Source organism: Balaenoptera borealis, assembly GCF_965194805.1.
Source record: "Balaenoptera borealis genome assembly, chromosome: 8".
In the NCBI taxonomy this organism is placed as follows: Eukaryota; Metazoa; Chordata; class Mammalia; order Artiodactyla; family Balaenopteridae; genus Balaenoptera; species Balaenoptera borealis.
In genome coordinates, this window is record NC_138865.1 from 102,782,113 (window position 1) to 102,808,074 (window position 25,962).

Sequence of the window (25,962 nt, forward strand, 5' to 3'; positions counted from 1 at the left end):
GGCCTGTGCTCAGCACCGTGCTGGGCACTGCCTGGGTGCAGACAGATGATGCACGTGGCTTGGCCGCCAGTCAGGGGCTTTATGAAACATCCAGGAGCGCAGACTTGCACATGCGGGCTTCCTCACAGTGATCTGAGCTCCAGCCAAGGCTCGACCCCAGCTCCACCATCTACAAGCTGGTGACTTGAGCTCGCCTCTCAATTTCATCTCTGCTGTGGAATGGGAATGGCACACACGTCCCTGTGGTGGGGAATATTCAGAGGGTGCCCTGCAGAGTTTACACACTCACGTGGTAGGCTGTTTTGGAGGTGGTTGTTTTTTGTTTTTGTTTGTTTGTTTGTTTTTGTTTTTTTAATTAATTTATTTATTCATTTTATTTTTGGCTGTGTTGGGTTTTTCGTTTCTGTGCGAGGGCTTTCTCTAGTTGCGGCGAGCGGGGGCCACTCTTCATCGCGGTGCGCGGGCCTCTCACTGTCGCGGCCTCTCTTGTTGCGGAGCACAGGCTCCAGACGTGCAGGCTCAGTAGTTGTGGCTCACGGGCCTAGCTGCTCTGCGGCATGTGGGATCTTCCCAGACCTGGGCTCGAACCCGTGTCCCCTGCATTGGCAGGCGGATTCTCAACCACTGAGCCACCAGGGAAGCCCGGTGGTTGTTTTTTTAAGTAAACCAAGTGATTTGATGAATAAGTGCTCCGAGGAAGGGAGTGAGGTGTGCCGTGGGGGCCCCGAGAATGTTGCCACGATCCTTTAAACCGTAGAGAGCATGTCGACTTTTCCAAACTGCTTCATCCTTTTGGAAACTATAACCCACTCAGCCCCTCCAAAAGGTGAGCCTTAAAGAGCTGGAGTGACTGGCCCAAGGCCACACGGGAATAAGCAGCAGGGCCAGGACCGAAACCGCGGTCTCCCGGGAGCCTTTGTTCTCAGCCAGCCAGGCTGCGCCCCCTGGCTGTCCTTCCACCAGAGCCGATGTTCAGAATCGGGAATGACGGTGTGAAGCGCTGCCCCCGCCGGCAGCCACCATTTATTGAGCGCTTACTGTGTGCCTGGCACGTGTTCAGAGCTGTGTGTGTCTTAACCTGTTTTCATCCTTACCGCAGCCCAGTGAGGGTCAGTGTTACTGTTATCCCCACTTTTGGGATGAGGAAACTGAGGCTCAGGAGAGGTTGATTGTTGCCCCAGGTCCCCAGCTTGTGAGTGGTGGAGCCAGGATTCCCGGCGTAGTCCGTCTGGCCCCGTTCTGCCGCCTCCTGCCTGTGAGGCGCACCTGACAACGCCGGGAAGCGCGGGGAGCTGCCAGCAGACAGAAGCCCTCAAAGCGCAGCCCTCCCTTGGCCGCTCTGGTGTCTGGTGCCAGACAGTACCACGCCGGTGCCAGGACCTAGAAGCAGCTCCCAGCTCCCTGTCCTGAACCAGGCAGCCACACGTGGATATTTTCTCCTTAGTGCTCTGCGGGCTCACTTTTTGAAAGTTGTGGGTGTCCTGGAGGGATGGCCCCGGCTGATCTCGCCCTGCCCGTGCCCCAGCCCCACCCCAGCTGCCCCCTCCTCCTCCGAGAGCCCATCTGGCTCACTACTTCCTAAGGACAGAAGTAATGACTGTCATCTCCGAGCACCAGAACCAGAAGAGACTTAGCTAAACTGTTTCTCTTTTGCAGAAACTGCAAGTCCCCTGATTTCCAATCCTTTCCCTCTCCTACAGAGTAAGTGATGGTCCCGTCGGGGGGCTGGAGAGGGCGAGGCAGGGCAGGGAATGAACTCAGCCAGCCACACTTTCGGGACCTCCCCAGAACATCAGACCTGGGCCGCCCTCCCAGGTAGACCCAGGTGGAGGAGGTGGAGGCACAGGGAGACCCAGCCCAGGCGGGTGGAGGAGTTTGGACAGGTGTCGGGCAGAGCTGTGACCATGGGCGGCCTGACTCTGCCACCCCCAGCCCTGCTGGAACAAAGCCTCCCCTTCCTGCTCATGGGGGCAGCCTCAGGACGCCTCTTCCGAGCGCATCTCCGCCATCCTCCTGCTCTCTTTTCCCTACTCGTTTTTGCTCTCTTCTCTCTCTCTTTTTCCTTCCGCGTCCCTCTGTTGGGCACGCATGCTCCCATTCCTCTGTGCTCTCACTCTTGCCGCCCTCCGGCCCGCTCCTCTTCCCTTTCCTGTCTTATCCCTGCTTCTCTATCTCTTCTGTGTTTCTCCACTTCTCACCCTTTCTCTCACCCCTTCTCTCCTCTTTACTGCCCTCCATGTCCATTATGTTGTTTTTGGTTCATTCATACGTTCATTCATTTGTTCACTCAGCAAACTGCCGTCTGTGTGCTTCCACCGGCTGAGAGGTGGGCTGTGGAACAAATAAGACGTGGTCTCCGCCCTGAGAGAGCTCTTGGTCCCTTAGTGTTATCCCCAGCGCCCAGAACAGTGTGGCACACAGTGAGCACTCGATAAATGCCGCTTGACTGCACCCGGCGGTCTTTATCTGCCAGTCTTCCTCTCTCCATTGCTCCTCCACCCCCCACCCAAGCCTCTCCCTCACTAGCTAGTGACAGGGGGACAGACAGGCCCAGAACCCTGAGTGCACAGCCCCCATGTGTGTCTGGGTGCCCAGTTCCAAAGCTGCCTGCGGCCCAGCAGAAAGGCATCTCGGTTTGTGCTGCCCCTAAAACGGCTGCTCCGTTTCTCCCTGCAGAGCCCTACACGTGCGGTGCCTGCGGAATCCAGTTCCAGTTCTACAACAACCTGCTGGAGCACATGCAGTCCCACGCGGGTAAGGGCCCCACGGTGGACGGGGCGGGGTACTGAAGCCCCCCTTATCCCTCCCAACCTCAGATCCTGTGAAAGGCAGGGACGGCCAGGGCCAGCCTGCGGCCACTCTCCCAAGAAACAATCACAGGACGTGGGAGCCCTGGTTAGTCCCTTGTAACTCAGCGTGGTCTGTGCCCTGCGGGGGCAGCTGGCCTGGTGGCAGCGTAGCCAGAGAGGGGGTCGGAGCTGAAGAAGGCTTCCAGAAATTGTGACCTCTGCCCAGAGCCTAGAGGCCAGACAGGAGCTGAGCAGGACAGAGTCGTGGAGGTGTGGAGGGTTGAGTGTGGTTTGAGACCCAGGTGAGTGGAGGAAGGGGAGGGCAGTGGAGAGAGCTCAGCCCGGGGCAGCCTGGGACGAGCCCCATTGCTTTCACGGTCATACCCCCGAAGCAGCAGTCCTCAAACGTGAGCGTGCATCAGTCACCAGGAGGGCTGGTGACAGCACAGATTTCTAGGCCACACTCTGAACTTCAGACGCGTGGGTCTAGGGCAGGGCCCAGGACTCGCATCTCTGACAGGTCCTCAGGCCACACACACCCGGCTTGTCCGGGGACCACACTTTGAGAACTGCTGCTCTAGAGCCACAGCTAGGAGTCTGCTGTCTGGACACCCTTTTTATCAGCTGTTTTGCCATCTGTCCGGCTTACAATGTCAGCTCCCTCACTAGACCACCAGCCTCCAATTTTAGGTTTTGGTCATAGTAGCACTGATTTCTTTCTTTCTTTTTTTTAACGTCTTTATTGGAGTATAATTGCTTTACAATGGTGTGTTATTTGCTGCTGTATAACAAAGTGAATCAGCTGTACGTATACATATATCCCCATATCTCCTCCCTCTTGCGTCTCCCTCTCACCCTCCCTATCCCACCCCTCTAGGTGGTCACAAAGCACTGAGCTGATCTGATTTCTGATCTAATCTCTGTTTTAGGCAGGCAGACAATGTTTGCTGTAACAGGTAAATCCCAAATTCTCAGTGGTTTGACATAACCACTTCCTTCTCAGGCACATCACAGCCTAATGCACGCGGCCTTCCACGTGGAGATTCAGGGACCCAGACTCCTTCCTTCCTGTGTCTCCATCCTCCCCTGGGTCACAGAGTCCTCTCTCTCTGACTGATGGGCAGGGAGAGAGGCACACTTCCTTCTTTACCACTTCAGACCACAAGTGACACATATATGCTCAAATTCCAGAGCCCTGCCCAGGGACAGCCCGACAAGGGAAACGGGAACATGGGGGAGACAGCTCGCTGACCCTGCCACCCTTCCCGCAGGGTGACCCTCTGGAGGCATTGGAGGTGATGTGAGAAAAGCGCCTGACACAGACGGTGGTTCAGTAAAGGCCAAAGAGGAGCTGACCAGGGAAGAGACTGAGTGTTTGCTTAGCTGCTGTCACTGTGGTTGTTGTTGTTAGTTATTGCTTGTCTCTTTCTTAGGTTTCTGAATCTTTCATATCACCTTCCAGGTCTGGCCTGACTAGCACAGAGTATTACAGGGCGAGACGCTCTTCAGGCAGGTGCTCTTCTGTTAGTGTGACCCCTCTTCATTCATTCATTTATGCAGCATATATCTGTTGGGTATCTGCTGTACACTAGGCACCAATTTGCATGATTTTGGGTGGGAGGGAGTTAATTTATTTCTAGTGTACTCATTAAAATCAGTGCAGGGACTTCCCTGGTGGTCCAGTGGTTAAGAATATGTGCTTCCGATGCAAGGGGTGCGGGTTCAATCCCTGGTCGGGGAACTAAGATCCCACATGCTGCGCGGTACGGCCAAAAAATTTAAAAATAAGAATAATAAAATAAAATCAGTGCAGAGCTGGATCGGCTGCCATGACACGTGAGTTCCAGTCCTCTCTAACCGATGTGTCTCTATACCATGTGACCTCAGGCAGGAAACTTTGTCGTCGCCCCCCGCCACTGAGTCTCCATCTCTAAAACAAGGGCACACAGACCTGCAATCTCCAGCTGCCCTCCTTACGCCAAGGTTCCGTCTTCACGTGTCTCACACCTCCAGCTTGCCTTTGCTGTCAGCCATCCTGCACCAGGGAAGGCCTTGAACGCACTCAGAGCACTTAGACTTGACCCCGTGGGGAACCAGTAGCCAAAGTTAGAAGGCTGCTGGGGACCACTGCCTGAGCACAACGCTTGGGCCCGAGACCCCCAGGGCCCTGTCTCTGCTCCCTTCTCCTCTGAAACCCTCCGCCCCTCTGCCAGCTCTGGAAGCTGAGCCCTAATTAGGGAAGAGTCTGGGTGCCAGTGCTTCTCTGTCCCTCAGGCAGTTGGGCGGAGGCCATTAACATGCAAATCAAGGGTGCGCCTGTGGGTGCCCCACCTCCCCCAGGCATCCCAACTTGTTTTCCGAGAAGAGCTTTGGGCTGCTTTGTTCTGGTTCAGTGCTGGCAGAGAATGCCTTGCCCGCAATCCAGTGCAAAGCCAGGCTGAATCCCAGCCAGGCTGAGTCGGGATTAAAGGATTGACTCCATAGAGAGAAATTAAGCGTCATGATCTGCGCAGTTCACTGCGCTGCTGATAAGGGGGATCAGCCTCGAATAACAGCAATCTCATTAAGAGGCTGCTGAATGGCACAGGGTAATTCCCGCTAATAAACTTCCTTTCTGCGCTGTAGGAAAACCTGCCTGGCCCCTGGTGACAGTTTAGGAGCAGGTTTTGGCAGCAATAATACTAAAGATAGCTGACACTTAGTGAGCGATTACTGTGTGTCAGGCCTGGTTATTGCGTCAGGGCTCCTCAACAAGCTGGTTGGCATTATCATCCCCATTATACAGATGAAGAAACTGAGGCTCAGAGAACATAATCGCTGGCCCAAAGTTGCATGGCTCGTAAAAAGTACCTCACATCGTTTGAGTTCTTACGTATTAGCTCATTTGATTCTCAGAACATCCCTGTGAGTTGTGTCCATATTAGCTCGCCTTTATAGATAAGGAAACTGAGGTTAAAAGGGCTAAGTATAGAAAATGGAAGCACATATTTTGGGCAGAAAAATGTCAGTTAAAAATTACTTATCAATAAGAAAATTATTAGTCCTGTGCAACAATTAATGGTTTAAATAATGATCGTAATATTTAATAAATATAAACCGTGTCCATAATGTTTTGCCTCCAGAATGCAATAGCTCATTTCCTCAACTGCTATCAGTAGGGCAGATGCTTTGATTTTTTTAATTTTTTTCCAAGTTATAGTGCTGTTTTGCTTGTTTGTGTTTAGAAGTGTGCATTATGCAATTCATTTTAGTGTGCTATTTCTGTGTTGTTTATTTTTTGTTCTTTTAATAAAATGTGTAAATTTCAAAGTAAAATAAAATGGCTAAGTAACTGGCCCAAGGCTCTGCAGCTACAGTATCAGACCAGGATTCTGACCCTCCCATGAACTCCAGAGCCGGTGCTCTCAACAACCACCCTCTTCAGCAGGGTAGATGGGGTGGAGGATTAGCGATGGGGGAAGCCCCCTCAGAGGTCATCTCTTCTAGCCTCTTTTCAAGTAGTCGGGGGACTGCAGCTAAGTGAGGCCTGGGGACTTTCCCAGGAGGCAAGCAAGTTGGCAACTCAGAGTGGTAGGATTTGGGAATGGCCACATTTAATTTCTGATCCCTTTGAGCTACTTCACCTCTCTGGGCATCGGTCTTCTCATCTGTAAAGTAGGCTCATCACCATTGTCCACAGGCTGGGTGAGGGTTCTGGAGATGATGTATGTAAAGTCTTAAGGGCTATGGCACGTTCTAAAATAAGACTGAATAATGCAGGTTTCTCTTTTTGTATCCCCTGCTAGAGACAACTGCTTTCTTCTTCCCGCAACTGGTCCCTCCTTGGGAGACAGCCTTTATTCCAGCTTTGCGTCCCGCCCTTTACAGATTTTTGTGTATCTGTACGTGTGTGAGCATGTGTATCTGTGGTACACACTGAGTAAACCTTGTTTCCAGCTCAAGCTATAGAGCATTTACTGAGTACCTCACCCATTTAGCAGCATTATCTGTGAGATAAGGAGAAAAAAAGTTTTTTTAATAAGCCATGCTAGGCATCATTATCTAATTAGAGGTTGAGTAATCCCGATTTCAAGCCTTGCAGAAAGGCAGAGAATGAGGGAATCGCCCTGCAGCTTGCCCAGCCCCAGGATTTTGGAAGGAGGAGGGGAAACTGAGCCTTAGAGAATTGAAGTGCCTAACTCAAGGTTCTAATACTCAGCTACCCAAAGCCCGGTTCAAATCCAGGGCTTCCAAATCTCTATACTCCAGCAGAGAAGGTCAGTAAGAATGGCTGCTGGTTTCCATTTTAAAATTTGTGTTTCTCTTTTTTACACGTGAGGTCTATTCATTAAAGGAAATTGGGAAAATGCAGAGAAATGACAAAATGAAGACTCAGCCATAATCTCACTACTCAAAGTTAAACACTGTTACTTTTTTTTTTTTTTTTTTACAAATATTTATTGAGTATATATGGTGTACTGCTATAAAGTGAATGGTTTTTTGTTTTTTTTATTTTTGGCTGCGCTGGGTCTTCGTCGCTGCGCGTGGGCGTTTCTCTAGTTGAGGCGAGCCGGAGCCCCTCCTCGCCGCGGTGCATGGGCCCCCTCACTGCAGTGGCCTCTCTTGTTGAGGAGCACGGGCTCTAGGCGCGAGGGTCAGCAGTTGTGGCTCACAGGCTCCAGAGCACAGGCTCAGCAGTTGTGGTGCGCAGGCTTAGCCACTCCGTGACATGTGGGATCCCCCCGGACCAGGGCTCGAACCCGTGTCCCCTGCATTGGTAGGCGGATTTTTAACCACTGCGCCACCAGGGAAGCCCAACTGTTACTCTTTTAATGGTTTCTTTTCAGTCTATTTTAAAATCAGATTTATTGAGATATAATTTACATAAATAAAATTCACCAATTTTAAGAGTACAGTTTGATGGGTTTTAATAAACGCATAGTCATTTATCCACTATCACAAGCACAATGTATAGTGTTACCATCAACCCAAAAAGTTCCCTTCGCAGCAAGTCCCTTTCCCAGGCCCCCACCCTAGCAACCACTGTCTGCTTTCTTTTGTTATAGTTTTGCCTTTACTGGAATTTTGTATAAATGGAATTATATGATATTTAGTCATTTGTGTCTGACTTCTTTCACTTAGCATACTTTTGAGACTCATCCGTGTTGTTCTGTGATATCAGTATTTCTTTTTATTTCTGAGTTAGTATTTCGTTGTTTGGATATACCACAATTTGTTTATCTATTCCCCTACCAATGGACATTTAGGCTGTCTCCAGTTTGGAGCTATTACGAATAAAGCTGCTATGAATGCCCAAGTGCAAGTCCCTGTGTGGACATTTTTTTTTTTTAACATCTTTATTGGAGTATAATTGCTTTACAATGTTTTTAACTACTAGGTAGATACCTAGGAGTAGAAATGCTGGGTCATTTGGTCACTCTATATTTAACCTTTTAGGGAACTGCCATACTGTTTCCTAAAGTGGCTACACCATTTTTACATTTCCACCAACAGTGTATGAGGGGTCCAATTTCTCCACATCCTTGATAACGCTTGTTATTATCTGACTTTTTGATTATAGCCATTCTAGTGCATTAAGGGATATCTCATTGTGATTTTAATCTGTGTATTCCTGATGACAAATGATGTTGAACACTTTTTCATGTGCTTATTGGCCATTTAAATATCTTCTTTGGAGAAATGTCTATTCAGATCCTTTGCCCATTGTTTAATTGGGTTTTTTTGTTTTTTTATTATTGAGTTGTAAGAGATCTTTTTATCTTTATATACGAGGCCTCTATAGATATATGATTTACAAATATCTTCTCCCATTCTGTAGGTTGTCTTTTCACTTTCTTGATGCTGTCCTTTGAGCACAAAAATTTTTGATGACGACTACCTATTTTTTCTTTCATTGTTTATGCTTTTGATGTCATATGTAAGAAATCATTGCCTAACCCAAGGTCACAGAGACTTAACCCCTCTGTTTTCTTATAAGAGTTTTATAGTTTTCACTGTTACATTTAGGCCTGTATTCCATTTTGTGTTAATTTTTGTATTTGTGGTATGAGGTAGGGGCCCAGCTTTATTCTTTTGCATGTGGATATCCAGTTGTCCAGCACCATTTTAAAAAAGACTATTTGTTCCGCCATTGAATTGTCCTGGCACCCTTGTCAAAAATCAATTGACTGTAAATGTGAGGGTTTATCTCTGGATTCTGAATTCTATTTTATTGATCTGTATGTCTATTTTTGTGCCAGTACCACACTGTCTGGATTACTGTGACTTTATAACAGCTTTGAAATCGGGAAGTCTAAGCCCTCCAACTTTGTTCTTCTTCAAGAGTGTTTTGGCTATTCTGTGTCACATAAACTTTAGGCTCAACTTGTCAATATCTGCAAAAAAGACAGCAGGACTTTTGATAGAGATTGTGTTGAATCTAGATCAATTTGGGGAATATTGCAGTTTTAACAATATTGTCTTCCAGTCTTTGAACATGGGATGCCTCTTCATTCATTTAAGTCTTCTTTGAGTTCTTTCAATAATGTTTTTAGTTTTAAGTGTATAAGTCTTATACTTCTTTTGTAAATTTATTCCTAAGTATTTTATTCTTTTAGAAGCTATTATAAATGGAATTATTTCCTTAATTTAATTTTTGGAGTGTTCATTGCTAACGTAGAGAAATATAATTGATTTTTTTTAGTATATTGATCTCATATCCTGAAACCTTGCTGAACTTATTTATAAGTTTTAATAGTTGTGTGTGTGTGTGTGTGTGTGTATTCCATAGGATTTTCTATACACACAGTCATGTCATCTGTAATCTGTAAGTAGAGATAATTTTACTTCTCCCATTCATGTGGATGCCCTTTATTTTTCTTTTCTTTTTTTATTCTTTCTTTTTTTCTTTCATTGACCTGGCTAGAACCTCTAATACATGTTGAATAAAACAGAGTGGACATTCTTATCTTGTTCCTGATCTTAAGAGGAAAGTTTTTCATGTTTAACCATTAACTATGATGTTGGCAGTGGGTTTTTCATAGATGCCCTTTGTCAAGTTGAAAAAGTTCCCTTCAATTCCTAGTTTGTTGAGTGTTTTTATCATGAAAGGGTGTTGGATTTTTGTCAAATAATTTTTCTGCATCTATTGAAATTATCATGTGGTTTTTGTCCTTTATTCTATTAATATGGTATTGATTTTTGTATGTTGAACTAACCTTGTATTCCTGGAATAAATACCACTTGATCATGGTGTATAACCTGTTGTATGTGTTGCTGGATTTGGTCTGCTCTATTTTATTAAGGATGTTTGTGTCTATATTCATAAGGCATAGTGGACTATAGTTTGTTTTATCTTGTGACTTCTTAGTCCTGTTTTAGTATCAGAATAATACCTGCCTCATAGAATGAATTGAGAAGTGTTCCCTTCTCTTCTATTTTCAGGAGAATTTGTGAAGGGTTCTTTTAACGTATTATAGAATTCACTGATGAAGCCATCTGAGCCTGGGCTTTCCTTTACTTTTCTTTTTTATGGTCGGTGTTTTGACTACTAATTCAGTCTTTTTAATAGATCTATCCAGATTTTCTACTTCTTGAATCAATTTTAGTAGTTTGTGTCTTTCTAGGAATTTGTCTATTTCATCCAGGTCATCTAATTTGTTGGAATACTACTGTTCATAGTATTTCCTTATAATCCTTTTTATTTATATCAGATCAGTAAACTTGGTTGTTTTTTGTTTCTTGTTTTTTGTTTTTGATGTCCTTTATGAGGTTGAGAAAGTTTCCTTCTCTTCCTAGTTTGCTGAGATTTTGTATCGTAGGCGGGTATTGAATTTTATCACATTTTAAAGTGCATTTATATCTATGGAGATGATTTTTCTTATTTTTGTTTTCCTCTTAGTATAGGGAATTACACTGATTGGTTTTCTGTAACTATTCTATTTCTGGGGTAAGCTTCATTTATTCATGATATGTTATTATTTTTATTTTTATATTTTTTATTTTTGGCCACATGGCTTGCGAGATCTTAGTTCCCTGACCAGGGGTTGAACCCGGGCCACAGCTGTGAAAGTGCTGAGTCCTAACCACTGAACTGCCAGGGAACTCCCATGATGTGTTGCTATTTTTATATATTACTATATTTAGCTTGCTAATAGTTTGTTAAGGATTTTTGTGTATATGTTTATGAAGGATGTTGGTCTGTAGTTTCTTGTAATTTTTTTCTCTAGTTTTGGATCAGGGTAATGACAGCCTTATAAAATGATTTGGGAAATGTTCTTTCCTCTTCTAATTCTGGGAGAATTTGTTTAGAATTTGTATTATTCCTTCCTTAAATATGTGGTCGAACTTTCCAGTGAACCCATATGGGAATTTTCTTTGTGGGAAATTATGTAAACTATGAACTGAATTTCTTAATAGTTAAGAAATTCAGAACTTAATAGAACTTAAGAGATTTGAGGTTACCTGTTTCTTCTGGAGTGAACTTTGGTACTTTATATTTTTTAGGGTTTTTTTTTTTTTTGCCTCACTTAAGTGGTTGAATTTATTGGCCTAAAGTTGTTCATCATCAATTTAATCCCTTTAATATGTGTAGCATCTGTAGTGATGTCCCCTTCTTTTACTCCTGCTACTAATAATTTGTGTCCTCTTTTTCTTTTTTTAATGTTTCTTGTTAGAGGTTTATCAATTTTACTGATCTCTACAAAGAATTAGCTTTCCGTTTCATCGATTTTTCTCTATTGTGTTTATCCATCTTCTGTTTCATTCATTTCTGCTTTTATCTGTATTATTTCCTTTCTTCTGCTTATGTTAGACTCAACTTACTCTTTAAACTTACTCTTCAGATCTCTTAGTGTAGAAGCTTTATAACACTGATTTTAAGTGTTTATTCTTTTCTGATATAATTATAAGTAACATTTATTTAGATGTATCCCACAAATTCTGAAATGTTATGTTTTAATGTTTAGTTCAAAACATTTTCTGATCTCCCTTATGTTTCTTTGACCTATGGGTCATTTACAACTGTGATGTTTAATATTCAAATAGTTGAAATTTTTCCAAATATCTTTTTGTTGTTGATTTCTAATTTAATTCAGTTATGTCAGAGACTATACTTTATATGATTTCAGTATTTTTCTATTCCACCTCCTTTTTCTGGTAATCTAGTTATATGTATATGGGACTGCTTGATGTTGTTCACTCTCTGTTCATTTATATTCAGTCTTTTTTTTTCTCTTTTCTCATGAGAGTAACAATTACTGAGAGAAGACAGTTGAAATTTCCAGTTGTAGGTTTATCTATTTCTTTTTTCAGTTTTCTCAGCTTTTGCTTCATGTGGTTTAATGCTCTGTTATCACTTGCACACACACTTAGGATTAGTATATATTCTTGGTGATTAGACCCCTTTATGCAAGGTCTCTTGTTACCCCTGATCATATTTCTTGTTCTGAGGTCTGTTTTTTCTGTAATACTATCACAAGCATCTCCACCTTTCTCTTCATTACTGTTTGTATGGTATACCTTTATTTAACCTTTTACTTTTAACTTATCCATGTCTTCATATTTAAATAGGTTTCTTATAGATAGCATCTCATGGGGTCTTGCTTTTTTATTAAGTATGACAATGTCTACTTTTATTTGAAATGTGGAGACCATTTAAATTTAATGTGATTTCAGTATTATTGGGTTTAAATCTACCATTTTCGTATTTGTTTACTAATTGTTTCATTTGTTGCTTATTCCTTTTTCTCTAATTTTTTGCCTTATTTTGGACTGAGAATTTTTTATGGTTCCATTTTTATCTCTACAATGGATTTATTTGCTATAACTCTTTGTTGTTTTTTTTTATAGTCTATTTGGGTTTTAAACTATGCATTTCTAACTTATCAAGTCTACATTTAAAGGCTATTAGCCTTTTCATATTGTGTGAAAAACTTTCAACACAATCTTCTATTTCCCCTTCCTAGTCTTTCTTCTATTGTTAACATATGGTTTATTTCTACATATAATTACCACAATTCATTGTTATTTTTTTCCAGTGAGCAGTCAGTTGTCTTGTTAAAGAGATTAAAAATGAGGGAAAACACTTTTTATATCCATTCATGTACAGTTTCCAGAACTCTTTATTTCTTTCTCTAGATCCAGATTCCTATTTGATGTCATTTTTTTTAATAACTAGAGAACTTCTTTTAACATTTCTTATAGTTGCAGGTATGATTTTTTTTTTTTTTTGGTCCTTATTTTACCTCCATTTGTGGAAGATAGTATCACTGGATTTAGAATTTCCTTATTTTATTTTAAAAATATTTTTGTGTTTTTTTAAAATTGAAGTATAGTTGATTTATAATGTTGCATTAGTTTCAGGTGCACAGCAAAGTGATTCAGTTATACATACATACATATCTTTTTTTCAGATTCTTTTCCCTTACAGGTTATTACAAAATATTGAGTATAGTTCCCTGTGCTATACAGTGGGTCCTTGTTGTTTGTCTATTTTATATATAGTAGTGTGTATATGTTAATCCCAAACTTCTCAGTTATCCCTCCCCGCCTTTCCCCTTTGGTAACCATAAGTTTGTTTTCTGTGTCTGTGGGTCTGTTTCTGTTTTGTATTGATATATAAGTTCATTTGTATCATTATTTTAGATTCCACGTATAAGCGATATTATATGGTATTTGTCTGGCTTACTTCACTTAGTATGATAATCTCTAGGTCCATCCATGTTGCTGCAAATGGCACTATTTCATTCTTTTTTATGGCTGAGTAATATCCCATTGTATAAATATAATTTATATTATATAAATTTAGATTATAAATATAAATATAATATAAATATCTTCTTTATCCATTCATCTATTGATGGACATTTAGAATTTTGGGTTGGCATTCTCTTTTAATACTTTGTTCTGTTACCTGCTGGGTCTATTGTTATTCTTATTTTTGTTCCCCTGTACTTAATTTTTCCCCCTCTCTGGCTGCTTTTAAGAGTTTCTCTTGTCATTGGTTTTCAACAATTTGATTATGATACTGTGCCTTGGTGGTGTTTTCTTTATGTATTTCTGCTTGGGGTCAATTGAGCTTTTAGAACCTGGTTTTATGGTTTTCATCCAATTTGGAAAAATTCTGGCCATTTCTTCAAATATTTTTTCTGCCTCACCCCCTTTTTCTGGGACTCCAATTATATTTATGTTAAACTACTTAACATTGTCCATGCTCCATTTATTTATTTTCAACCTTTTACTCTCTCTGTTTTTCATTGGGTAGTTTTTTTGCTCTGTCTCCAGCTTCACTGATTTTTTTTCAACAGCTGTTGTAAGCTCCTTATTGGCTAATTCCATCATCTCTGTCCTTTCTAGGTCTGTTTCTATTGATTGGTTTGTCTCCTGGTTATAGGTCATATTTTCCTACTATTTTGAATGTCTGGTACTTATTAGATGAATGACACTGTGAATTTTATAGTGTTAGATGCTAGATTTTGTATTTTTTAAGAGTATTAAACTTGGCTTACAGTTTGTTACTTGGGATCACCTTAATACTTTGGAGGCTTGCTCTTTAAGTGTATTAGGGCAGATCTAGTGGCTTAGTCTATGGCTAATTTAGCCCCATAGTATTTCTCATGCATTGAGGTCTTTCCATTCTGGTTGAGGGGACACAGATGATTTCCCCCACGTGGGAGCCCTGGGAGTTATCAGCCTACTGCATTTTAGTGATTCTTTCCCTAGTCCTGTGGAATTTGACCCTATGCATAGGCAGATTAGCTACAGCAAAGACTCCAGGGAACCCCATTGTAGTCTCCAGAGCTCTCTCTTTTTGTAACTCCCTCCTCTTTGGTACTTTTTCCTGTAAATTCTAGCTGTCTTGGGCCTGCCTGAACTTTAATCTCTGTCTCTTCAAGGGGACCGCTGGGCTCTGTTCAGTTCCCTGGTCCTACGCAGCAGCTTGAAAACTGCTTCCAGGCAGTAAGTCGCACAGTCAGAGAGCTCACCGCATTTGTTTCTTTTTCTGGGATCACACTCTGGGTTGCCTGTCTGAAAGCAGTCATATCATCATGATTAGCAGGTGTTTGCATCCGGAGGGCAGAAGTGAAAGTCCCCTCCCCATCTTTTTTTGATGCATAGATTTGTTGGTTATTTGACTTGTGAGTCTAAAATATGTATCTATAAATAATACATATGACATTATGATTAAAGCTTGCTTTTCATTATCTTACGCATTTTCCCATGTTGCTCCAGTCTACATGACCACCTTTCTAGTGGCTGCAAAATATTCCTTGAGTGCACATCCCAGAGTCTCTTGACTAGTCTTGCAGGGTTGACTGAATATGTAGAAGTTGGGGAAGTCTCTTCTCTAGGTATGAATAGTGTGCCCTTGACCTCTAAGGCCTGATGCCTTTAACTGAGAAGAATGGAAGAAAGATGTCTGGCAACACTGAACAGAGGCTACTGACCGATTCATACCCTCAGGTTGTGAATTCTACCTGTAAGATGATGTCTCAAGGAAATACACCCACAGCAACAGCCAAAGAGCACAGAGAAACAATATTAGAATATTAGGCAAGTAGGTTCGTAGCAGAATAGTAATATTGTAAACGGCACAGCCCAGAAACTTAGGACTTGGAGTGTAGTTAAGCAATTTGTGGAATATCGTGTGATAAAAGATTGTGTGGCCATTTGTGATGACAAGCATGTAACTCAGACCATTTCCACTCAGATATGATCCTACAAAAATGTCTAGGAGTAACCGTGCATAGAGTATGGCATCTGCCCATTACTTAAAACTGAATACGGCTGCATATGCGCACGTTAACAAAAATTAGGGAAATGCAGGGAGGAGGCAACTAGGAACCAGGGGACCTGGGATGTCCGTCCCAGCTCTGCTGCTGGTTTTCTGTGTTTTCCTGGGCAAACCCTTTCCTGTATCTAGACTTTGGTTTCCACTTCCTACATGTAATGAGGAGGTTGAGAATTGTATACTTTATGTCATATAGGGCTTTGGTTTTGTTGTGTTCATTTAAGTTTAAAATATACTAAAAAGACGAAAAGGCACACTTTAAAGAAGCAAGAGTGTGAGATGCTTTTGGCCTCTTGGGGTGTAATGGGCACCCCCTCCTGGGTCTCAGAGCTAGAACTTTGTGTTGGGGGGGGGGCCTCCCAGCCAGACTCGGGACACAGCGGTTCCCATTCCCTGAGTGCTTACTCCATGCTGAGCACTGTACCCAGCTCTTTTCCTGTATTATCTCTCGTTAGTCCTTCTAGCAATTGTGTGATTATCTTCATTCTTCCAAGTGATGAAAATGAGGCTTTGCAGGCCTCAGATAGTTGTCTTAGGAGCCCGGATTTGAACCCAGGCCTGAGTCCCAGAGGCCAGTCTTGCTTTCACCCGCATGCTCTAGTTCTCCTCGCCTGGTGAGCCGGCAGGCCTCTTGCACTTCAGGGAAACACACTGTCCCCTTTGTGCCCGCAGCGGACAACGAGAACAACATCGCCTCCAACCAGTCCCGATCGCCCCCTGCTGTCGTGGAGGAGAAGTGGAAGCCCCAGGCCCAGAGGAACAGTGCCAACAACAGTAGGTCTTTCCTGGGCGGACCCGGGGGCTGGTGGAAATCTACTACACCCACCTCCAGAGGCCTTCCCCCCAAACCCAGCTTGTTCCCCTCTGCTCCCACATCCCCACCCCTGTGTGTCTCCCATGGTGGTGCAAGACCCCGCATCATGGTTTCCAAAGCACTTTCACGCCTGAGACCTCATTGGTGGGAATTCTGACCTTGTGGGATGGACAGAGGCGGCCTGGGGAGAGGTGATCTGTTTGTGGTCAGAGAACACAAATTAGTGACAGAATCAGAATTAGAATCCAAATCCACTCTCCATGATTTCTCTTGTCTGCTTTTTCCTGACACTGTGGCCTCATGTATCTTATTCACTAGCGACTCCTGTGTTAGAGGCCATTCCTATATTGAGGAAGGTGTAAGACTGGTTGGCTTCAGAGGTCAAGGTGAATGACATGCAACAAGTATTTGCACACATATCACTACAGTCAATTCCCATGCTCACGGCAGGCATTACTAATCAATCACAGAACTTTATTCCTGTGAGACTGTCACATGTTAAAGACTGCCAAGACCATCAGTTTGTGTGCAAGATGAAATCTGTTCATAATTCCTAATACGAGATGCTTGAGTATTAGGCCACTGCCAGACCAAGGAGCCTTGGCTGGCAGGGTTAATCACACCTCTCTTTGTGTCCCCTGCCAGCCACGACCAGTGGTTTAACACCTAACAGCATGATCCCCGAGAAGGAGCGGCAGAACATCGCAGAGCGGCTGCTGCGGGTCATGTGTGCCGACTTGGGCGCGCTGAGCGTGGTGAGCGGGAAGGAGTTCCTGAAGCTGGCCCAGACGCTGGTGGACAGCGGCGCCCGCTACGGGGCCTTCTCAGTCACCGAGATCCTGGGCAACTTCAACACGCTGGCGCTGAAGCACCTGCCGCGCATGTACAACCAGGTGAAGGTGAAGGTGACGTGCGCCTTGGGCAGCAACGCCTGCCTGGGCATCGGCGTCACCTGCCACTCGCAGAGCGTCGGCCCCGACTCCTGCTACATCCTCACGGCCTACCAGGCAGAGGGCAACCACATCAAGAGCTATGTGCTGGGCGTGAAGGGCGCGGACATTCGCGACAGCGGCGACCTGGTGCACCACTGGGTGCAGAATGTGCTGTCGGAGTTCGTGATGTCGGAGATCAGGACAGTGTACGTGACAGACTGCCGGGTGAGCGCATCCGCCTTCTCCAAGGCCGGCATGTGCCTTCGCTGCTCAGCCTGTGCCTTGAACTCGGTGGTGCAGAGCGTGCTGAGCAAGCGGACGCTGCAGGCCCGCAGCATGCACGAGGTCATCGAGCTGCTCAGTGTGTGCGAGGACCTGGCGGGCTCAACCGGCCTCGCCAAGGAGACCTTCGGCTCGCTGGAGGAGACCTCGCCGCCGCCCTGCTGGAACTCAGTCACGGACTCGCTGCTGCTGGTGCACGAGCGCTACGAGCAGATCTGCGAGTTCTACAGCCGGGCCAAGAAGATGAACCTCATCCAGAGCCTCAACAAGCACCTGCTCAGCAACCTGGCCGCCATCCTGACCCCGGTGAAGCAGGCGGTCATCGAGCTGAGCAACGAGAGCCAGCCCACCCTGCAGCTGGTGCTGCCCACCTACGTCAGGCTGGAGAAGCTGTTCACGGCCAAGGCCAACGACGCGGGCACCGTCAGCAAGCTCTGCCACCTCTTCCTGGAGGCGCTCAAGGAGAACTTCAAGGTGCACCCGGCACACAAGGTGGCCATGATCCTGGACCCACAGCAGAAGCTGCGGCCCGTCCCGCCCTACCAGCACGAGGAGATCATCGGCAAGGTGTGCGAGCTCATCAACGAGGTCAAGGAGTCCTGGACCGAGGAGGCCGACTTCGAGCCCGCCGCCAAGAAGCCCCGCTCCGCCCCCGGCGAGAACCCCGCTGCCCAGGAGGACGACCGGCTCGGGAAGAACGAAGTGTACGATTACCTGCAGGAGCCCCTCTTCCAGGCCACCCCGGATCTCTTCCAGTACTGGTCGTGCGTGACCCAAAAGCACACAAAACTCGCCAAGCTCGCCTTCTGGCTCCTCGCGGTGCCAGCCGTGGGGGCCAGGAGCGGGTGTGTAAATATGTGTGAACAAGCACTTCTCATCAAAAGGAGGCGACTGCTCAGTCCAGAAGATATGAACAAACTCATGTTTCTGAAATCCAATATGCTTTAAGACTTCCGGATGAAAAGAAAGAACAAAGAAAAAAGAAGAGAACGTTAGGAAAAAAAAAAAACCACACAACACTGTCGCAAACAAAGAAAAAGGAATTTAAGTTCTAAACACTGTGGACCTCATTATAAATGCCCCCTAGAAACTTAAGTGCTTTTTTCAGTGTGTGTGTGCATGTGTGTACACAATCACGCGTGCGCACTTTGGGCGTGGGCGGCTGTGCTCATCTGCTTGGCCGCAGAAGTGTCACACACGCATGCACACACATACTCCCCTGGTGCATGTATGCACGCCTGCTCGTGGGCGCGTGTGCATTAAACTGGGCGTGTCAGGAAAGCTGAGTGTTTGGGAAAGAGGGAAGATGTTTCACCTCCTTTTCTCAGTAAGGGGGCTTTAAAAGACTCCATTTTCAGGTGCGCAGATTGGTAGAAAACTGATGTAAAATGTTCAGGCAGCTGAGATCTGAAGTGACTTGACGCTCTCTGTCCTTCACTCTGTGGTCCCCCTTGCCCTCCATCCCCCTCCCCAAGCCTTCCTGACCCTATTGTACCCCACCCCTCCCCGGCTGCCCTGCCATGGATTCTCCAAACTGCATCAGATGGACAGCTTCTGCACTGGACTTTGTTCTTGTTCACCTTCAGGGCATTGAGCTGCTGCCTTTGTGATACCCTTGGGTGTCATGGGGCAGCCGCCTTAGAAACACACCTATCTATCTCCCCAAATCAGGAAAGGAGACTTTAAGAATATAAAGCTGACCTTTTGCTTTTTAATATAAAATAGAAAAAAAAAGACATTTTTCAAAGAGGTATAAATACTGTCTCCACTCCTTAATAATTTTTTTCCTAACATTTTAGCAGTTTTTACTTTTTTTTTTTTCAAATTTGATTTAGGCTCTGCTAGGAGGCACTGAATGTCTGTAACTTATATTTTGGAGGTTTTTTTTGTTTGTTTTTTGATTGCCCCTTTTGTTCCTCAAGTCACACTGTAAACTAGCTCATCTCAGTGGTATATTCAATATCCTAAGGTTTTTATTAGACTTCCCTGTACAGTCCAGTTTTCCTGTATTTGAACAGCCAAGACCATGAACTTGGCTGTGCTGTTTGGAGACCAGGAGTGGGGTTGGAGTCACAGGTTTCACAGACGTGGGGTTCGGTGGAAGCCATAGGGAAGCATGTGGCTTAGGAGTTCTCCTGAATGTAAGCGGAAGACCGCCCTCCTGGCTCGCTGTGTCTGGTACTGCGAATGTCTGATTTCTATACCCAGAGTGCATTACACTACTCGCCACGTCACTGACCCTTCCAGCTCAGCAGGGACTCCTGAGTTGATCCATGTTCACATCCATCACACCTCAGACCCACGGCCTCCTCTCCCCAGGACACCGGGGATTCCGGCGGGTCCGCTGCCCACAGCCCTGGGGGGGTCCCCATGCGAGCCTCAGCCCTCCTTCTAGGACAGTAGTTGAGCACGATGCCTTGTGGGCCAAATGATGGATGTTTTGAGGGTGAAATGGCATTAGGCCACTTTCAACTTGATGCTGTGAAAGATGTTTTTAGGCTTTTTTTCTCTGTGAGCAGTTTAGGTTCCACACACTCAGCCTAAATGCCAACAGGGTGACCCTTTCCTCTCTGAAGAGGTGGTTCTGTCAGGATCAGTGCTCAGCCTCCCACCCCACCTCTCAGTGAATGAAGTGCTGGTGGTCCCATATCCCCCCCAGTGCCCACGACTGTGGGATAGAGATAGTTACACCAAGGCTGAGGATGCCTACCATCGTGGGGGGCCGTTTGCAAAGGCACATTGTACCATCTTGGGGGTTGACCAAGTCCACTCCTTCCCTTCCTAGTAACAAAACATTGTTCAACTGTGAGATACCTCGACTACAAAAAGCACTGTACAGCGGCCCTCTCCCCCGGGTCCGTGGCAGTAAAGTTGGGGAAGTAAAGTTGATTTGAAAACTCAAGGCTTAGGATCATGGACCAGAACACTGTCGCAGGTGTCAAGCCTGCTCACTTTGCCTCGTGAGAACTAACCCTCCGAGTCTTGGACACACTGAAAGGCATTCAAAGTGGGCCGTTTCCCCATTCACTCCAGCAAGCCATGGTCTCAGGAACCACCATGCCATTTCCTCTCCCAGAGAAGTTCTGGGTATTAACTCCACAGCACTTCCAATTGGGGTCACTCCGTCAGAAGAGCCTCCATCTGCACTGGACAGTCACCTCATGTCGCTTCCTAGAATATATGGGAGCATTGGCAGACTTTTCAATGAGACTTTTGGGGGCATTCCAGAAGGTGGCTGCAGGGTTGCTGATGGGTGACAGATGCCTACAGCAAATGGCCTCCAGCTTTGCTTTGCTGCTGGAGAAGGGTCCGTGACCTGGCACTCTGAACCACATGAGGAGGATGGGAGCTGCTCGTTTTGTGTGGTCAGTGGGAGCCAAGCCTTGGAGCCCATCCTCCCTCTTCTTAGAGCGGAGCTGTGCTGGTGTTGCCTCATTATCGGGCCACTCAGTCAGCAAATAGGCATTTCACTTTCTTGCAAAGCCATCAGGACCAAGCCCTGGTATCAGCGTTCTTCTCTTCAGAAAAATTCAAGTCTTACTAAATTCCAGTTATCTAGTCATATGTGTCACCTCCTGTCCTGTTCCTCCTTTCCGCCTCAGTTCAATCCTTAGGGCTTGGCGTGCCCTGCAGGTGTGATGTGAGTGCCACTAGGTCTCGGCAAGCTGTCTCCTGGGGCTGCCTCATCCAGATACGGGAACAAGGTGGCAGGTAGTCATTTCTCTCTTGCAGCTTCTGGTTCTTCAGAAACTCGTTGCCAACAGGAAAGGCGGTACCAAGGTGCCCCCTCCATCTGTTTTCTCATGCAGGCAGCTCCCATAGTGCAGAGCCCGTTGCAGTGAACAGCTTCATAAAACCCAAAGATCTCACAGGTCCAGCCACTGGCCCCTCATCTCCAGCAATATCCACCCTATCCAAATTCTAGCTCAGCCAAAGGATTGAGGTCGGCTCTTCCAGTTCATCTCCCGGCCCCTAGCCTGGCATTGACCTTCGGAAAGTTTTTGTCTTCTGCCTCCCAGTTCTGTGACCACTCTAGGACTTTACAGCTCAAGGCGGTTGCCTGCTGACTTGGACACAACTTGCCTGAACCGTGTGATTCCCAGGACAGAAATGGCCTTTGCGTTGACATACACGGACCCCAGAGGGGAGGTGGAGAAAACACACCTCCACTCTGCAGGGTTTTCCCCCTCATCTGAGGTCAGTTGGCTTCACCACCAAAGCCCAAGCCAAAGACCATAGCCTCATGGGTGGTCCCTCAGATTTGAAGTAACTGGCGGGTCTCGGCTCCACCAAGAGCAGCGGTGCCATCCCAGTCGTCGTGAGTGGATGCCCTTGTGCCGACATGGTTCTTTTTCCCTGTGCCCAGGTCCACCAGCCAGGCCTCCCTCCAGATGGTAGTTAGAAACCAGGAAACAAAACAGAGGGGCCACTGGGCAAAGCTCCTTTCTGGCCGCACTTCATCTCGGAGTTCACGGCATAGAAAGCCACCTGCTGTGTCCACGGGCGAGGACGCCTTGCCACCAACCTGCCTGACGGCCTCATGCTTGGCGTTCGGGGTTTGGCTCTTGGCTGGGAAAAGAGTGCTGAGGTTTCCTGATGAGGAGAGGACAGTCCGATGACACAGTTGAGAAGTTCTGCGTCTCCAGATTTCTGGAAAGGACTTTTTTTGACACCAGCTCTGTAGGCTGGCAAGCGTCTTCTCCTTCAGTTTGCTCCTTTCTCTCCTGCACTTTAGAGAAACACCAGAGAAAAACTCTGCAAGGCGTGTTTTCCACTGTGAAGCGGACCCTCTGCCTTTAGGGGTCCTCTAGGCTTGCGCCTGCACTTGGACTAGACTCCTTGGAAAGCGGGCATCTGAAGAGCTGCATTCAGGGATTCAGCACGCATTCTTGGGGGCCACAGGTTCACAAGAAAGGTTTGGAATGAACCCGGGATGTGGATGGAGAAGGGAGATCCTGTGAGAAATGGCCCAGAAGGGGACAGTACCTGGATGTTGCCATGATGATGGATGTGCTTGCAGAGACGGGAAGAGGAGGCACCCAAAGCACGGCCGGCAGTCTCCTCCTGCCCCCCTGAGCCGGGCAAGTTCATAGCTCTGCCCCTTGCCTTGGGCACAGCGACAGCGCCTCTGTCCCTGGGACGTACCTGAGGGAGGGCTTCTAGGAAGGCTGCTGGTTTAGATGAAAGCCAGAGGCTAAGTAAGGCTCAGACGGTCCTCTGGAGACAGCGGGTGGGGGGCTCCTGTCTCGGCCCCCCTGTATCCAGCCGGGCCAGTGGGAGAACTGGGAAGGGCCTGCCCCCTCTTCACTGTGGCTAATGTCTGCTAGGCCAGTTATGGTGAACCAATGATACAGTGTTTTCCCTCTTCGGTTTCCCACCCGGTTTCCCCTTTTCAGGGTTTTCTGGAGGATTGTGTTGTTGTTGTTTTTCTTCCTCTCTCCTTTGCGTTTGAGGATCGTGGTCAGCGGAGCCCCGCCGTTCCCTGGAGGGGCCCTGTAGTTTCTGTGCGAAGAGGCACCAGCTCCTGCTTTGATGAGGGTGAAGGGCATCGGGTTGCTGTTTGTCATATTCATGCCCCTTCACCACCACGGGCATTGCTTTAAAGGTTCAACTGCTGTACAGAGAAGGATTTGCTGAGTTTGCAGCTGGGTGTCAGCATCAGGACCCATAGGGGCCCTCCCCACCCATGCGTCCCACTGGGCACCTTGACTCTTCGAACCAAAGTTCCTTAAAGGGGCACAGCCCAGCCTGGTCCGCAACCTCAGGGGCCTGGGATCCCTGTGGCGCTTCCTGAAGTCCAGCTTGGCAAGAGACCATGGGGTCTGAGGCCAGCCAGAAAGGGGGCTCCTCCCACAACCCAGGTGCCAGCCAGTCCCCACCTGGGACCCTTCCCTCCCACCCAGCCAGGGTGGCCGGGTTCCAAGGCGGTGAGCGAGCTCGTGGACTGGCACGGGGCTGGAGACAGAGGGACCTGCGGGGCTGGAGGCTCCCAGACCCGCCGGGCAGTGCGTCCAGGGTCATTCAGATGCCAAGCATCAGGAAATCATTTTGTACAACCACCTGAAGCAGAGATATTTTTTAAAAAGCATAAATTATTTTCAGTTGTTTTCTGATGATCCTCCCTTTTTCTTTTCCCCGTAACTTTGCGTCGGTGATTCTTTCACATCAGGTAAATCTTGAGAAAGCCTTGGTGCCCCTCCTCCCAGGCCCCACTCAGTACCCATGCGTGTGCACCCTCATCCTTTCTCAGTAGTTAAGACGTTCTAGGCAATACCGTAGGCACAGCTGACTGTGTCTCTCTCTTCGAGTGCAAGAAACTCAAGTCATCTTTAAAAAATACAAAAAAAAAAAATTTACAAAAAAACAAACACAAAAAAAATATCTTTTTTAGGCCAGAGTTTTCTACAGGTATTAATGAATATTTTTCTTAATCCTTATAAGTTTTATGTGTTTAATATTTCTTAATACCGGTAGCATTAATTTATACTTTTGTAGCAACACAATATTTTTATAAACAGCCAGTGCTTTGGCTCAAGTCTCCACAAGGGGTTTATGCAGGGTTATCTTGGGACCCTGTGTACCATGTACTGTATTTAAAAAAAAAAGTTACCTAGTGTCACCCTTGCTGTGTTAATTAACAAAAGACGTTGTTTGCGGTCTCCTGTGTCGTTGGTGTGGACCCAACAGTTCTCCAAGGAGTCACATTGCATGGGGGTTGAGTTGACAGTTCTTGTGATATGTAAACCCCCGAGACCAAACTTGAGGGTTTATTTAGGCTTTTCTGTTTGTCCTTTGGATTTTGGGTTTCATTTCATTTTGGTACCATTTCTCCATTTACGGCCAAATCAGTTTTCTGGTGTTTAAAACTTTTATTGATGTCAAATGGAGGAAAGGAACAGGAAAAAAAAAAAAAAAAAAAAGATTTTTACAAAGTAATAAAATTTAAAACTGAGCTGTTTAAATGTTGCTGTTTTTACCTGTCTGTTCTTGTCCAAAAGTGGGACATTCCCAGGGAGAAGAGGAAGGTTCCACTTGGTTCCTTAAATCGCCAAAAGCCCCTGCCCAGAAATCAGCACCCCCCTACCCCCCGAATTCTTGCAACATTATTTCCTGGTTGGTTGATGCCAAGGTAAAAAGACATCCTTTTAATGGTTAGAGAGGATCAGTTGCTTAAATGATTTCATGTCAGTGTTGTATTTATGGTTTTACAATAAAACAACCTTTAGGAAGATGGCAGTGCGTGGTGTTATTTCTTGGGTTGGCGTTGGGCCATGTCATCCAGGTAGGAGCAGGGCACTGGTGAGTAGAGATGGACAGAGGCAGAGATGTCACCTGGCGGTGACAGAGCTGGAGTCCATCCCGAGGGGATACTACATGAGGTTGGGGTTAGTCAGCTCCTCGGAGCTCCCTGCTGACCTCAGGCACCAGACCTGGGTTGGTGGTGTCTGATAAATAAGGGAGGGACACGTCCACAAGAAGACGTGGTCCCCGTGGGCCTTGTTGTGAAACACTGTCCCAGGGGAGGAAGGATGGATTTGGTCCGAGTCCTACAGGCCCAGTGCCCAAGGGACATATCCAAGTTCGCCTTGGCCACCATCATTTATGTGATGTGTGTTGTGTGTACCATCCGTTTTCTGGGGAAGAGTACCCGTAGCTTTTGCCAAATTGCTGATGGTATCTGTGACTCAGAAAGTTAAGAATTAGTGGGAGCTGTGGAGACACATTTCAGCCCAGTGTCTGGACGCACTGTCCCGAACGCAGGCCGGAGTGGAAAGCCTGCCTTGGGAGGAAAGGCTCTCTCCATCCCAGGAGAGGTTCAGGCAAAGCTCAGATGCCCGCAGTGGGTGTGAACCAAGCGACTGGTGGGCCCGCCGGGCAGCCAGAACAGGTAGCTCGGGTGCCCTTCTTCCTCTGTCCTTCTGAAGCTCTGAGTGGCTTTCCCACAGTGTCCCCTTCCTTGATGCTCCCTCCCCATTTGCTGGCCACCGAACTGCTGCCATCCTCCGAGCCAGCCCCCCAGACAGCTCTCGCACTCCCTACAAGACGGTGTGGCCTTCCTCCCCCAACTGCTTGGAGTCAGCACGCCCATCTCCTAAGTAAAGCACACGTCCAAGTTCGTCTTGCCCAGTGGTCGTGTGTGTGAAGTTTGAAGTGTTGTGTATTGTCTGTCTGGGGAAGAGCGTCTGTGGCTCTGCCAGTGGCATCCGTGACTCTAGCCAGTGCCCTCCACAGTGGGCTGCAGGGGCCCAGCCGGGTGGACTTGCCCCTCTGCTGGCCTCGACCCAAGCCTCACACTATAGACACGCACATCAATGCTTGGCTTGGAGAGTCGAACTGAAGGCAAGTCCGGGAGAGAAGACGCCACCAGAAGACAGC

At 46.6% G+C, this 25,962-nt stretch overlaps 1 protein-coding gene across 19 annotated transcripts in view; it reads left to right on the forward strand.

Moving 5' to 3' along the window:
* The window catches only part of ZNF618 (zinc finger protein 618), a 184,782-nt gene extending 159,963 nt beyond the window's left edge, over nucleotides 1–24,819 (forward strand). For 13 of the 19 annotated variants that reach the window (XM_082403856.1, XM_082403867.1, XM_082403858.1 and 10 more), the window contains 4 exons: nucleotides 1,657–1,701; nucleotides 2,677–2,754; nucleotides 16,231–16,332; nucleotides 17,018–24,819. In XM_082403856.1, the coding sequence (XP_082259982.1) occupies nucleotides 1,657–1,701; nucleotides 2,677–2,754; nucleotides 16,231–16,332; nucleotides 17,018–18,534 (1,742 nt within the window). In that variant the 3' untranslated portion in view covers nucleotides 18,535–24,819. The remainder of the gene's footprint in view (nucleotides 1–1,656; nucleotides 1,702–2,676; nucleotides 2,755–16,230; nucleotides 16,333–17,017) is intronic. The other 6 variants (XM_082403869.1, XM_082403870.1, XM_082403860.1 and 3 more) reach the window with 1 other exon arrangement.
* The last annotated feature ends 1,143 nt before the right edge of the window (nucleotides 24,820–25,962 follow it).